The sequence below is a fragment of the Hippocampus guttulatus genome, chromosome 5 (assembly GCF_054856545.1).
Source record: "Hippocampus guttulatus isolate MCC_2025c chromosome 5, RoL_Hgut_1.0, whole genome shotgun sequence".
NCBI lineage: Eukaryota > Metazoa > Chordata > Actinopteri > Syngnathiformes > Syngnathidae > Hippocampus > Hippocampus guttulatus.
In genome coordinates this window covers 8,165,935-8,177,195 of record NC_141265.1, presented here as the reverse complement: position 1 = coordinate 8,177,195, position 11,261 = coordinate 8,165,935, and the positions used below count along the sequence as shown (strand labels likewise).

The following is an 11,261-nucleotide window of genomic DNA, read 5'->3' as shown; positions in this document are numbered from 1 at the left end:
GGTTTTGAAGAATTGTTGCTCTATAGAGCTGCTTTGGAACTGGTTACTTTGACAGAGAGTAAAATGTATGTCGATTTAACGTGTGGTAGTAATAATAAGAGGCAAATAGGTGGGAGGATTGTTTTTTTGTCAGCAAGTAATTACGAGTTTAGGTGATTTTAGATAGGTTTTTGTTTGTGCTGCCTCTTAATTATGCATCATAAAGAGTATTAAAATCCATATTGTTCAATTTTTATTTTCTGACATCGGAATCTAAGACAAGGAATCCCAGGGTGCCAAGGCACACTAGTGCACTCAAAAGTATTATTTGGAGTTCTACAAGAAAAAAAAAATACTATTTCACTGAATCGGCCTAATATACATATATATTTATTGACCACAAAATACGTATGCTGCTCTAATGATTCCAGTCAAATATAATGGCAGGCAGAACAATTCAATGTTCTTCCACGGTTGTCTTGGCTGAATAAAGGGTAGGAAACTCTTGAGTCTATGAACAATATTGACCGGGTTTGGGTAAAGGTGATCGGTTATATCATTTCACATTCACAGTGGTGTTAAAGGTTGTCCTGATGTGGATGTCTAGCCACTGAAACAGAGTAGTGACCAAAATAAGCGGGAACAGTCAGTGTAAATTGTTTCCTTCAAAATATTCCCAAACTACTAAACACACTGTGATCATGTTAAAAATCAAACACTACTTTTTTTTTTTTTAGATATTAGAAAACTGACACGTGTCTCAAGTTGGCTACGGTATCACATAGGCAACAACATGCACTCTGCATCAGAGTTCATATGCAGTGAAATTAACAGCAGTATCCATTTTTTAATATATATACAGTATATATATATTTTTTTCTTCTTTTCTTTTCTTTTTATATTGTTGTCAACGAATGTGCTCAACATAAAGTTATGAAAGAGCAGGAGGAAACTACTGCGTCACAGTGACGTATTTTTCAGTGGACAGAAGTAAATAACTTTTGTTACGCCGTTTTATTGTTACAATAAGATAGATACATTAATTTACGAGGTAGAAATGAATGATCCGATGCCTTATTTTTAAATATAACAATCAACTCTAAAGATATAATGCCTTTCACACGAGATAACGTTCAGAAGTGGCTTTGCTAGCTTGCTAACAAGCTAGCCCCCGCTGTCTCATCGAAGACTCGTCAGTGCTGGTCCCTCTTCACAGAGACACCGGCGAACATTTGGAAGGATGGCAAGTGTACACGAAAGTTTGTATTTCAACCCGATGATGACCAACGGGGTGGTCCATGCTAATGTTTTCGGGATTAAAGACTCGGTCACTCCGTATAAAATCTCCCTACTGGCTTTACTGTACGAGATGACATCGTTTAAGATCACTCTGCCGGAAAGAAGACGCCTGAACAAACTCATCTTACCGCTACAGCAGGTAGTTTTAAATGATGTGGACACATTGCAGTCTGCACCAGTGGGAGTGACTGAGTGTGCTTGTTTCATGCTGCGTTTCAGAGCTCTGACCTGTCTCTTGGCCAGTTCCTCAAGACTGTGGGAGAGTGTTGTCCTGAGACTGCGTATTCTGTCAAAATAAGGTTTGCTCAAAACGGAAAACCCGTCCCTAAACGTATACAATCTTTCATACGTTTCTAATATTGGACATTTTAACGTGTAGTTATTTTCAAAAACTTATTTAATCTTTATTGATTCAGGTAAGGCAGTTGAGAACAGATCGTTTTATCCTCTGCCGACAGCAGAGTAAAACAAGTCAAAATAAAAGCAAATTCAAACATTCAACAAACTGTAAACAAAACAAAAATGTACACAATGTCACCATAATAGATGGCATGGTGGCCTTTCAGGCAGTTCAGGATGTACCCCGCCTCTCACCCAAAGTCCTCTGGGAGAGGCTCCAGCATACTCGTGACCCTAGTGAGGATAAGCGATACAGAGAACAGATGGATGGATATTAATAATCATACAGTCACAAACAACCAGACAGTGTCTTTTTCTCTAATCAAAATACATCAAAACTCACTTGCCCCAACCTTTAACTCTCAGATGAGAGCAATGAGAGAGTCTCCTTTGACAAGATGAGGGGTGTCGCGATGACAACATGCTGGATGTCACTCCCGAAAAGGTTGAACGTAAACAAGCAACTACAATCGTCCAGCAGCCGATAGTTCGTCCGTTGGCGAGGAACACATACCTAAATATTGGATAAAGTTTTCTTGTACTTGAGACAGTATTGTATATTTTATCATACTAAGGTTTGAACGAAAGAAAAAATGTCCCAAAACCTTAACACCTTTGAATATGGTTCTAATATTTTGTCCCTCTCATGTGGCTGAATACATCAGTTGGATATTAGAAACCTCTATGTCCAATACATTACTGTAAATACATTCATAATATTATATATATATATATATATATATATATATATATATATATATATATATATATATATATATATATATATTCTATAACTCTTGACAGTGTCAATTATAAATGAGCGGTGTTTACTTTGCACACGCAGAATTTGCGATAATGCTTTGGTATCTGTGGTTTCGGATCATATTGTATCTAATTATATAGCTTTATATATATCACGGCCATGGCACAGCTATATACACTGCCCTCCATATTTATTGGCACCCCCGGTTAAGATGCGTCCTTTAGCTTCTAATATTTTTTTTTCTAAACAATATTGGACATTTTTAAAGAAGAAAATCCAACCTTTAATTCAAGTGCATGTATTCAGTGGAAAACAATCCCACGCTATTTATACATATATATTTCCATCAAATAAAGTGTGCCACAATTATTTTTACCCCTGATGTTAATACTTTGTACCACCCCCGTTTGCCAACAAAACAGCACCTAATCTTCTATAGTGCCTCACAAGACGGGAGAATACAGAAAGAGGAATCGTCAACCATTCCTCTGTTTACAATCTCTCTAAATCTTTCATCGACCAGGGTCCTCTGCTCTGCACTCTCCTCTTTAGCTCACTCCACAGATTTTCAATGGGGTTGAAGTGTAGGGACTGAGATTGCCATGAAGGAGCTTGATTCTGTGTCTGGCAAACCCTTTCTACAATTTCCAGTGTCAGAGTATTTTGTGCAATAAAAAATAATTTCTTTAAAGGCTTTTCATACATCTTAAGGAGGGGTGCCAATAATTACGGAGGGCACTGACCAGTGCATACAGGTTTTGCATATCATGTATACACCTTTATGTTGTTTTTTTTGTTTTGTTTTTTGTCGTTGGACTTTTGTTGTTGTTGAAGCAGCAGAATCAATCTCTTAAATTATCGGTCCAGCTATCCATTTTCTGAAGTGCTTATCCTCACTCAAGTCATGGACCTGCTAGAGCCTATCCCAGCCGTGCAATTAATGGACTCGCATGTCAGCACACACTGTATGGATAAGGCACGATTGAACTTTTAGTCGTTCCATCTAGGACTGGGGAAAAAAGTCAAGTCGACCAAAACAAATATGCATGCCTCGAAACTGTTTTTAATGTTTAAAAGAAAACTCTTTTTTTTTTTGCGGCACCCTGTATCAATGTTTGGTCGTGTTCATGTTTCCACATATTTGTAGCCTCAGAAGCTGTCTTCCACCATCATTTGTTCATGGAGATGAATATGCCAAGCGTTTGTGGTTGTTTTAGATGGAAAAGAGAGAAAATATAGTTTTATGTGTCGCTGAAAAGCTGAGCTGATGAACCTTGGAGACTTGAACACGGCAACAAACAGGCGGCTGCAAGATGGACAACTGCTGGAAGTCCCAACAAGACAGCTTTAAATTCATCTTTTAAGTGAATTAACACTGAACAAACGTAATCTTCATCACAGCACGCTCCCTCACGACTTTACGGGCACCAAGTTTCTTATCATTGAATTGGTACGGCCACTCTGTGCTTGTTAAAGCTAACTTAGCTTAGCATGGTTTCCTGTCTGTCTCACCGATAAGCACTGAGCAGGGATGAGTGTCAAGTGAGGTGATTGATGTTGGAAGCGTGAATGGAAAAACAAATACCATGCAGGTGAGTGTGACAGTCAGTGACAGACAATTGCATGCCACATCTAGATAAGCAAAAATTGACACTTACATTCACCGATTGACCATTTTTTGGTCCTCAGCTCAGCTAACTAACTCAAAGAAAACTACAGGAGAGCCTGAAATTCAAACTCACGGTCTGTTGATTGCTAGGCAGACATGTTCACGACTTGGCCTATATCTGAAAATGGCAACCTTTCTTGTTATCAGAATAAACTAGCAGTGTACACTCAATGTATTTCTCATTTTGTTGCTGTATTGTTTTTTCCCCCCCATTCAAAGCCTTCATGAAATGGTTGATGGTGAGCTAAAGGACATGGAGCATTTCTTTTCGACTCCTATCACGCCATTCACAGCTTTTGACTCGGAGGCGTATAAAACCAGTGTTGTGGGTAGGTAGCAGTACAAAGCCCCCTGAAAAGAATGTTACAATGGAACTAATCTAGCATTCATCTTTACCTGCCCTGTGTTTTAGGTCTTTTCATGAGACACATGCTCCTAGCCTATAACAAGCTTTCCTTTAGTCAAGTGTACAAGTTGTACAAGTCCCTGCAGCATTACTACCACAGCAATTACTCCAAGCCCACAGAGGGCCAAGTGGGTTTGATGTCTCTGGCTGTGGATGACTTTGATATGGATCTCACCAGCACTGAGGATGCAGTTGGGGACCGACTAGACAGGGAGGAGGGGGACAACTCTCCAGACGAGTCGGAAATTCGGTACGTCTTTTGAGTTGTTTTATTCAAAGTATCAATTTTGTTTCGATGGGGCTTACTCTTCACTCGTACTGTATTATCTCCGATGTTATATTAGGCCTGAAAACACTCCAAACCAAGGTCCCCTGTCACAAAAACAAGCCGAGTACTTTCTTGCGAGACAGGTGAGTTTCTAACTTGAGCAGTTTGTTTCGTATCAACTGGCATTTGTGTGATGCTCATTTTGGTGTGTACGCGACACGTGTCCCCAGGCGTACCATCTGAAGAACGACGAGAACAAAGCTTTAAAGCCTGCATTGCTGCAGGAGGAGGTCAACAACATGCTCAAGTTTAACCCAGACTTTGCTGAGGCGGTGAGGCTCGTCTTTTTCAACCTCACTATTTCGACCTTTGAGTAATTTCATGGATGCTCTTCTCTTTCCTCAGCACTACTTGAACTATCTGAACAGCATCAGAGTACAGGACATCTACCTCTCCACCCACAGTCTCTTACATTATTTCGACCGCCTCATCTTATCCGGAAATGAAGGAAAAAGCAATGGAGAAGAAGGCTACAGCAGAAATCTTCGCTACGCCACTCTAAATTTGGCCAGCCTTCACTGTCGCTTTGGGCACTAGTGAGTGCAAGAGCAGTTGAACTCCACAGACAGGTCTTTGGATCACCTGAATGTTCATTTTTCTGTCCCCTAGCCTGCAGGCTGGTCTGGTTCTGCAGGAGGCCATGCGCATCGCCCAAGAGTCCAACGATCATGTCTGCTTGCAGCACTGTTTGGTAAAACCAAATTTTATTTCACATCTGTGTTTTTTGGAACAATTATTGATCATGAACTTCACCGCTTTTCCATTCCTTTTTGTACCGTGCTGCATCAGAGTTGGCTCTATACACTGGAACAGATGAAGGGATGCGACAGCACCGTTTTAACTGAAGATTCTGTTAAAATGGCTGTTCATTTCTGCCTGCCGGTGAGTGTCACGTGACCTGAATCAGGATTGCTATCATGAAAAGTGTCAGGGGCCTTATTTTACTGTTCATTTTTAATTAACAGCTTCCAGCAGATAAGATTTGAATGTGGCCGACTCAATATTTAGTGGGACGGCAATGACTAAAATAAGAGGCTCATGATACTGTTCTACATTACCGTAAATTTTACTGTGAAAACATTTCTATACAATAATCAGACCGTATAATAAAAAAGTAATAATTGTGTTTATTTATTTAATCTTAATTTATCCAGTGAAGGCCAACCTGGTAATAATAATAATAATCCATAGTACAAAGGCATACAGGTTCCTCCCCAGGAAACATTTGTTCTGTATTACTTCTTGAAGCTGCCCCACACCAGTCCCTTCCGCCAAGTATTTAGGAACATAAATTCTGCAGTACCAAGGACATGAGATACCATGTATGTGCTCAAATATCCTCAGATTATGCTGAATTTGGCGGATGGGTCAACACTAAAAAAATAACAGTTACAACAGAAAGCAATGATTATACGCGAATGAAGCTGCTGTTGTTTGTGGCTGGTTTATTTTTACTTTCTACAGTAAGCACAGTTTCAAACCGCTAAATGCTTTGCTTTTTCTCGCTCTTCGCAACAGGCTCTATTCCCCCTGGATTACTGTACCGGTACATGCAAATAACACAGCACTTGAAAGTTACAGACGGTTACCAACAAAACCCTATTGAAATAAATTGTGTTAAGTTTTTAAAAGTTAGCAAAGATTGATAACAAAATCCAACATTCAGTGTCTTATCAGAGAGATGTTATAGAAACAGCAGTCGGCTCACATGGGAATTCTTTTGTTAGTCAGACAAGAACTAGAATTTTTTGTTTCAGCTCTCCAGCCTATACGCCACATGCACTCCAACAAAGTGTTATTACTCATACAAATATGAGAGGAAAAAACCGGACAACTTGACTGCAGGAAGCAAGCAGAAGTGAAATGGAAACAACTTGATGGCTGCATCATATCATAGGCATGATTTCATCCTGCCTGTGTGTTCTTTGGCAAAGCAGATCGAAATACTGAACCATATGTTTCAATGGGTGTTCAAAAATGTTAAAACTTCACATTGGAGCTCATGAAAAGATTCAGGAACAGTAAACCTCATTTTTGTGAGTTGAAGGGAAGCCAACACTCTCCCATACAAACTGAAGTTAGTATTTCCCTCGCTTTGACCGACATAATGCTAGCAGAGGTATTTAGTAACATTGTCAGCCTCTTGTTCAAAAACAGGCTGTAGTTCCCACTTGCCCCAAATCAGCCCAAATCATCCCAATACTCAAGAAACCCACACTGAACGATCTGAATGATTATCGTCTGGTTGCACTAACCCCCATTCAATACAGTACTTTCCAACAAACTGGTTCAGAAATTGAGCAACGTGGGCTTGGACAGCTCACTAAGCAGACTGATCTTGGACTTTCCCAGCATTAGACTAAAAACTGTTCTGATGGGAGGCTACACCTCATCCACCCTAATTCTCAACATTGGAGTACTTTCTCTGCCACAGTACCTTGCATCGCTTGGCATCCAGTCATTGGTCCAGCAGGGCACAAGACAGGGCAAAACGGCACACAAGCTGATGGATGCGCTTAAGGACACGGACGTCCTGCACTGGAAGCACAGCCTGTCGGAGCTGATCGAGATCAGCTTGGCTCAGACTACATCCATATGGAGGATGTACGGCAAAAGGTCAGACTTGTTTACATTGTAAAGCCGGCACAAAGTTTGCGGCACGCATCACAATAGGGCTGAACAAATAATCGAATTCAAATCGACATTGCTGTGTGGTAGAATATAATTGTTAATTTACAAACTGCATTCAACTTCATTTCGGTCATTGGTAGGCTTGAATGTAGGTTTGCATGGGTGTGTATATTTATATATAGTCATTACATGTTCAGGATTTAAGAAGTGCAGTCAATGTTTACATATCATTGTTTACTGACATGAGAGAAATAAACTTTCATGTTAAGGCGCTTGCAAATGTGATGTATTATTATTATTATTTATGGTTAATTTTCCTCTATTTAAAATAAGTCTCATATTGATTATTGTTACACAGATCAATTTATTGCTTGCGTTCGTTTCAAAAAAATATTGAGGACAAAAAAATTCAAATCCCATTATTTTTGTTCAGCCCAACGTCTCGGCGTGTACATGCAAGGACAGTAGGCTGTGAGCGAACCATTTCTGAAATACACACTTTTGAAATGTTGTAAATAACAAATGCAGTTTGAGTAATGATGATTTCAATAACTCAATTACATTACAATCCGTAAAGGGGAATTGTCCTACTCTCGTGTTTATATGTGCAGCACCATGGCTCTGCAGCAGGCCCAACTGCTCCTCCACATGAGCAGCTTGGAACCGGTCAATTATGGGGTCCAGCAGAACAACACGGAGGCCTTTGCCGTGGCTCTCTGCCATCTGGCTGAATTGCATGCTGAGCAGGTCGCACTTTGGATCCTGTATACTGTACATGTGATTTATGCCCTGCTGTTATACAAAGCAGAGTGAAGGGAATCGACACCACTGTTCACATACCACATTGACTTGTGCTACAGGGCCTCTTCGCTGCCGTTTCAGACATCCTCCAGCATCTGAAAGATCAGTTTCCTGCTCACACACAGCACGCCAAGGTGTGTCCTCTGACCCGCCAGTCATTTCTCCATAAATCGAGTCCTGCATTCAGCTCGTTTTTACTTTCCAATGCAGCTCTGGATGCTGTGTGATCTAAAAATCCAGTTTCAGAGGCACATGATTGAGGGGCAATACAATTTGGCAGAGCAACTGGTCCCTTCCATTTCTGCTTTAAACAAAACAGAGGGCCTCTACAGGTAATATGAAGGCACGCATGAAGTTATTTCTCCCAAGTCGAGTTCAAATGTTGTATTCGCTGCCAGGAAAGTACAAGTTTTAAAAGTTCTCCATCGAACCACTGAGGCCTACAGCATTTTGCAGCGACTGCAAGTGCACTGCGAGAAGACCAAATGCACAGAGATGATCATCAGGTAGGAAGATGCTGCTGCTATATCACCAAGCCTATCCCACTGCAAAATTAAAACCTGAATATGTGATGTGAACGTTTCTTATCATGAGAAATGTTGTGATATTTTAGTTGGAGGAATCACCAGGCGTTTTGTCTCATGCAGAGTGACGCTTTCCACGGCTGAGCTCCACTGGGAATCCTCCGGCTTTTCCACAGCCCTTCCTCTCCTTTTCCAAGCCTTGGCTCTGGCCCGACAGCACCACCTTCAGTCGCTGGCCTCAGAAACCCTCCTTCACCTGACCTTTACACAGGTCAGCCCAAACTCTTTTGCTGTCAGTTGGAGTAAGTTATAAGAATAAGAAAATCTTTGTTCGTCTCCCAATGGAGAAATTCCCAATTTACAGCAGCAAAGTTATGAAAGGAAGAAAGTTGGAGGCATCACAGCATATAATGTTCCTTTTTTTTTCCTTTTCGTAGTTGATGTTGGGCGTACCTGAGCAGGCACTTCTTGTCCTGCATGAAGCCATTGAGCCTGTTCTGGCCCATGGAGCGCTGGTGGACAAAGGGCGTGCCCTGCTGCTGGCAGCGCGCTGTCAGATGGCTGTTGCTGGATTCAGGCCAAATAGACAAGGGCAAACAGGTGACACTCTCCGCCTCCCACACAGGCCAAACATAGCTCTCCAGCCTCACACCCAGTGGCTACTGAAGGGGAAATCAATTCAAAAAGTTTCTTTCCAATATGTTCTATAAGCCCCCACTAGTCTTCAGACTGATTAAAGTTGCATTTGTAGAATCTAAATTCAGCGGCACAATCCTCTCTGCTATGCCATTAACTGTCAACTGAAAAAGACATCATAGTGCTAGAGCTTAGAGCTTGTGAATGTCACACAACCAAACCCAGACAACAGGTGAGTCGCGATGTCACTGCATGATTATTGTAAAGAAAATGTTGGACTTTACTTCCCTTATATGCTTTTTTTTCTCTCCAATATCCTTTATATCCAAGTACTAGTACCCCACTTGTCCTCACTTGTAGGACAACTTTGGCATATGAGTAGGACAAGAACATGTTACTCGTGAGACAAAACTTCACTAGTTGATAACTATATGCAACTAGTCTCGTATTACTGGTGACTTTCGACTATTCGCATGTTTAAATCTCGGACTTCACTAGTAATATGATGAGTGCACAGATATGTCAACTAGTGCACCGCTTTTCCTCGCTGGTATTATTTTGTTGTCCTACAAGTATGCCAAAATTGTCCGACTGAGAATAAGTGTACTTCACTAGCATGTGAACCTGAAGCCGCATACCAATGACAAGAAGGCTCCTATTGTGTGACATGTGCCTGCTAGTTATGCCTTGTGTTGTTAGTGCAGAACAATGGCTTACTTTTAATATTTGACTGGATACTCGTACTGTATGCCAAAAGTGGCCCTAGTAGTGGGACAGAAAAGCCATACAAGTACCCTGAATTGCCTTACAAGTGAGGACAAAGAGAATAGTAGTACACGAACCTTCATATCAAACCTATGAAATAAATGCTCAAATGGCTTTCCTTAAGCAATTGACTGTCTCCCAGCAGATTTGCATGTTGTGGTTTCGGCGGTGGACATGTTAAATGAGGCTGCAGTTTATTTCTCCAAGCTGAACTGCAAGGAGCATCTGCGGGAGGTCCACTACCTGCAGGCTCAGCTCTACCATTCTCTGGGACAAACGTCACAACGCAACAAAAGTGCCATGCTCTTTCGCCTGTTGGACCAGGACCTGCAATCACCGGCACTGCCGCTCTCAATGCGCCTCTAACTCTCTTTGAGCAAATAAGAAGACTGAACCAGCCACTAGATGGCAGTAAGGCCCTATTCTTCTTGGTTCTGCTCCCAGCCCCTTGACCTTGAACAGTATTGATACCAACAAGAGGAGAATGTGAATCGCATGCTGTTCCTGCATCAACCAAATGCACTCAGCACTGTGAGTTTTGCGTAGAACCAAAGTATACCTTCCACCTCCACTTCTAAAACAGCAATTTCGGATGGTGTTCAAGTCGCTTCCAGGTTGGAATGATGACACATTGCTCAATATAACATGGTTTCATTGCTTGCGCCACAACAGTGAGCCCAGGTGTCAGACACTGCTCGATATGGCGAAAGTTTATCATGCATTGTCATTCCACTGCAGCTTTTTAATGAATGGAGGTAATCTTGCCGTTTCACTGGCCTGGATAATATTCACAGTCTGCCGGGAGAATACTGATGATGATGAGTCCACAGGAGGAAATTGTGATTCCACTTAGAATGTAGACATAACTAGCCACTGTCTGGAGTCCACTTATCTTTGGCACGCTGTGTGAAGAATGATAACGTCTATCTTCTCTGACTGGACATTTTCCCCCCTCAATATATAAATATGTTAATAGTTTTGTCATACTTTGTTCATCTTCGCCTGCCATATAAGAGTTGGCGACAACTAAAAGCTTTTAACGTACACTGTATGAATACAAT

General features: G+C 41.2%; 1 protein-coding gene across 2 annotated transcripts; it reads left to right on the top strand.

The window, feature by feature from the left end:
* Positions 1 to 937: 937 nt before the first annotated feature.
* anapc5 (anaphase promoting complex subunit 5) lies at positions 938 to 11,246 on the top strand. Of its 2 annotated transcripts, XM_086111849.1 has the most exons (17): positions 938 to 1,417; positions 1,498 to 1,577; positions 4,329 to 4,438; positions 4,522 to 4,765; positions 4,860 to 4,926; positions 5,014 to 5,115; positions 5,189 to 5,379; positions 5,453 to 5,534; positions 5,633 to 5,725; positions 7,278 to 7,459; positions 8,086 to 8,221; positions 8,335 to 8,409; positions 8,486 to 8,607; positions 8,674 to 8,781; positions 8,923 to 9,070; positions 9,237 to 9,399; positions 10,346 to 11,246. In XM_086111849.1, the coding sequence occupies exons 1-17, from the start codon at positions 1,220 to 1,222 to the stop codon at positions 10,564 to 10,566; spliced, it is 2,322 nt and encodes a 773-aa protein (XP_085967975.1). In that variant the 5' UTR covers positions 938 to 1,219; the 3' UTR covers positions 10,567 to 11,246. The 2 variants fall into 2 exon arrangements, with proteins under 2 accessions (XP_085967975.1, XP_085967976.1); XM_086111850.1 differs by lacking the exon at positions 938 to 1,417 and having other exon boundaries at positions 1,496 to 1,577; positions 3,658 to 4,438.
* Positions 11,247 to 11,261: the final 15 nt, after the last annotated feature.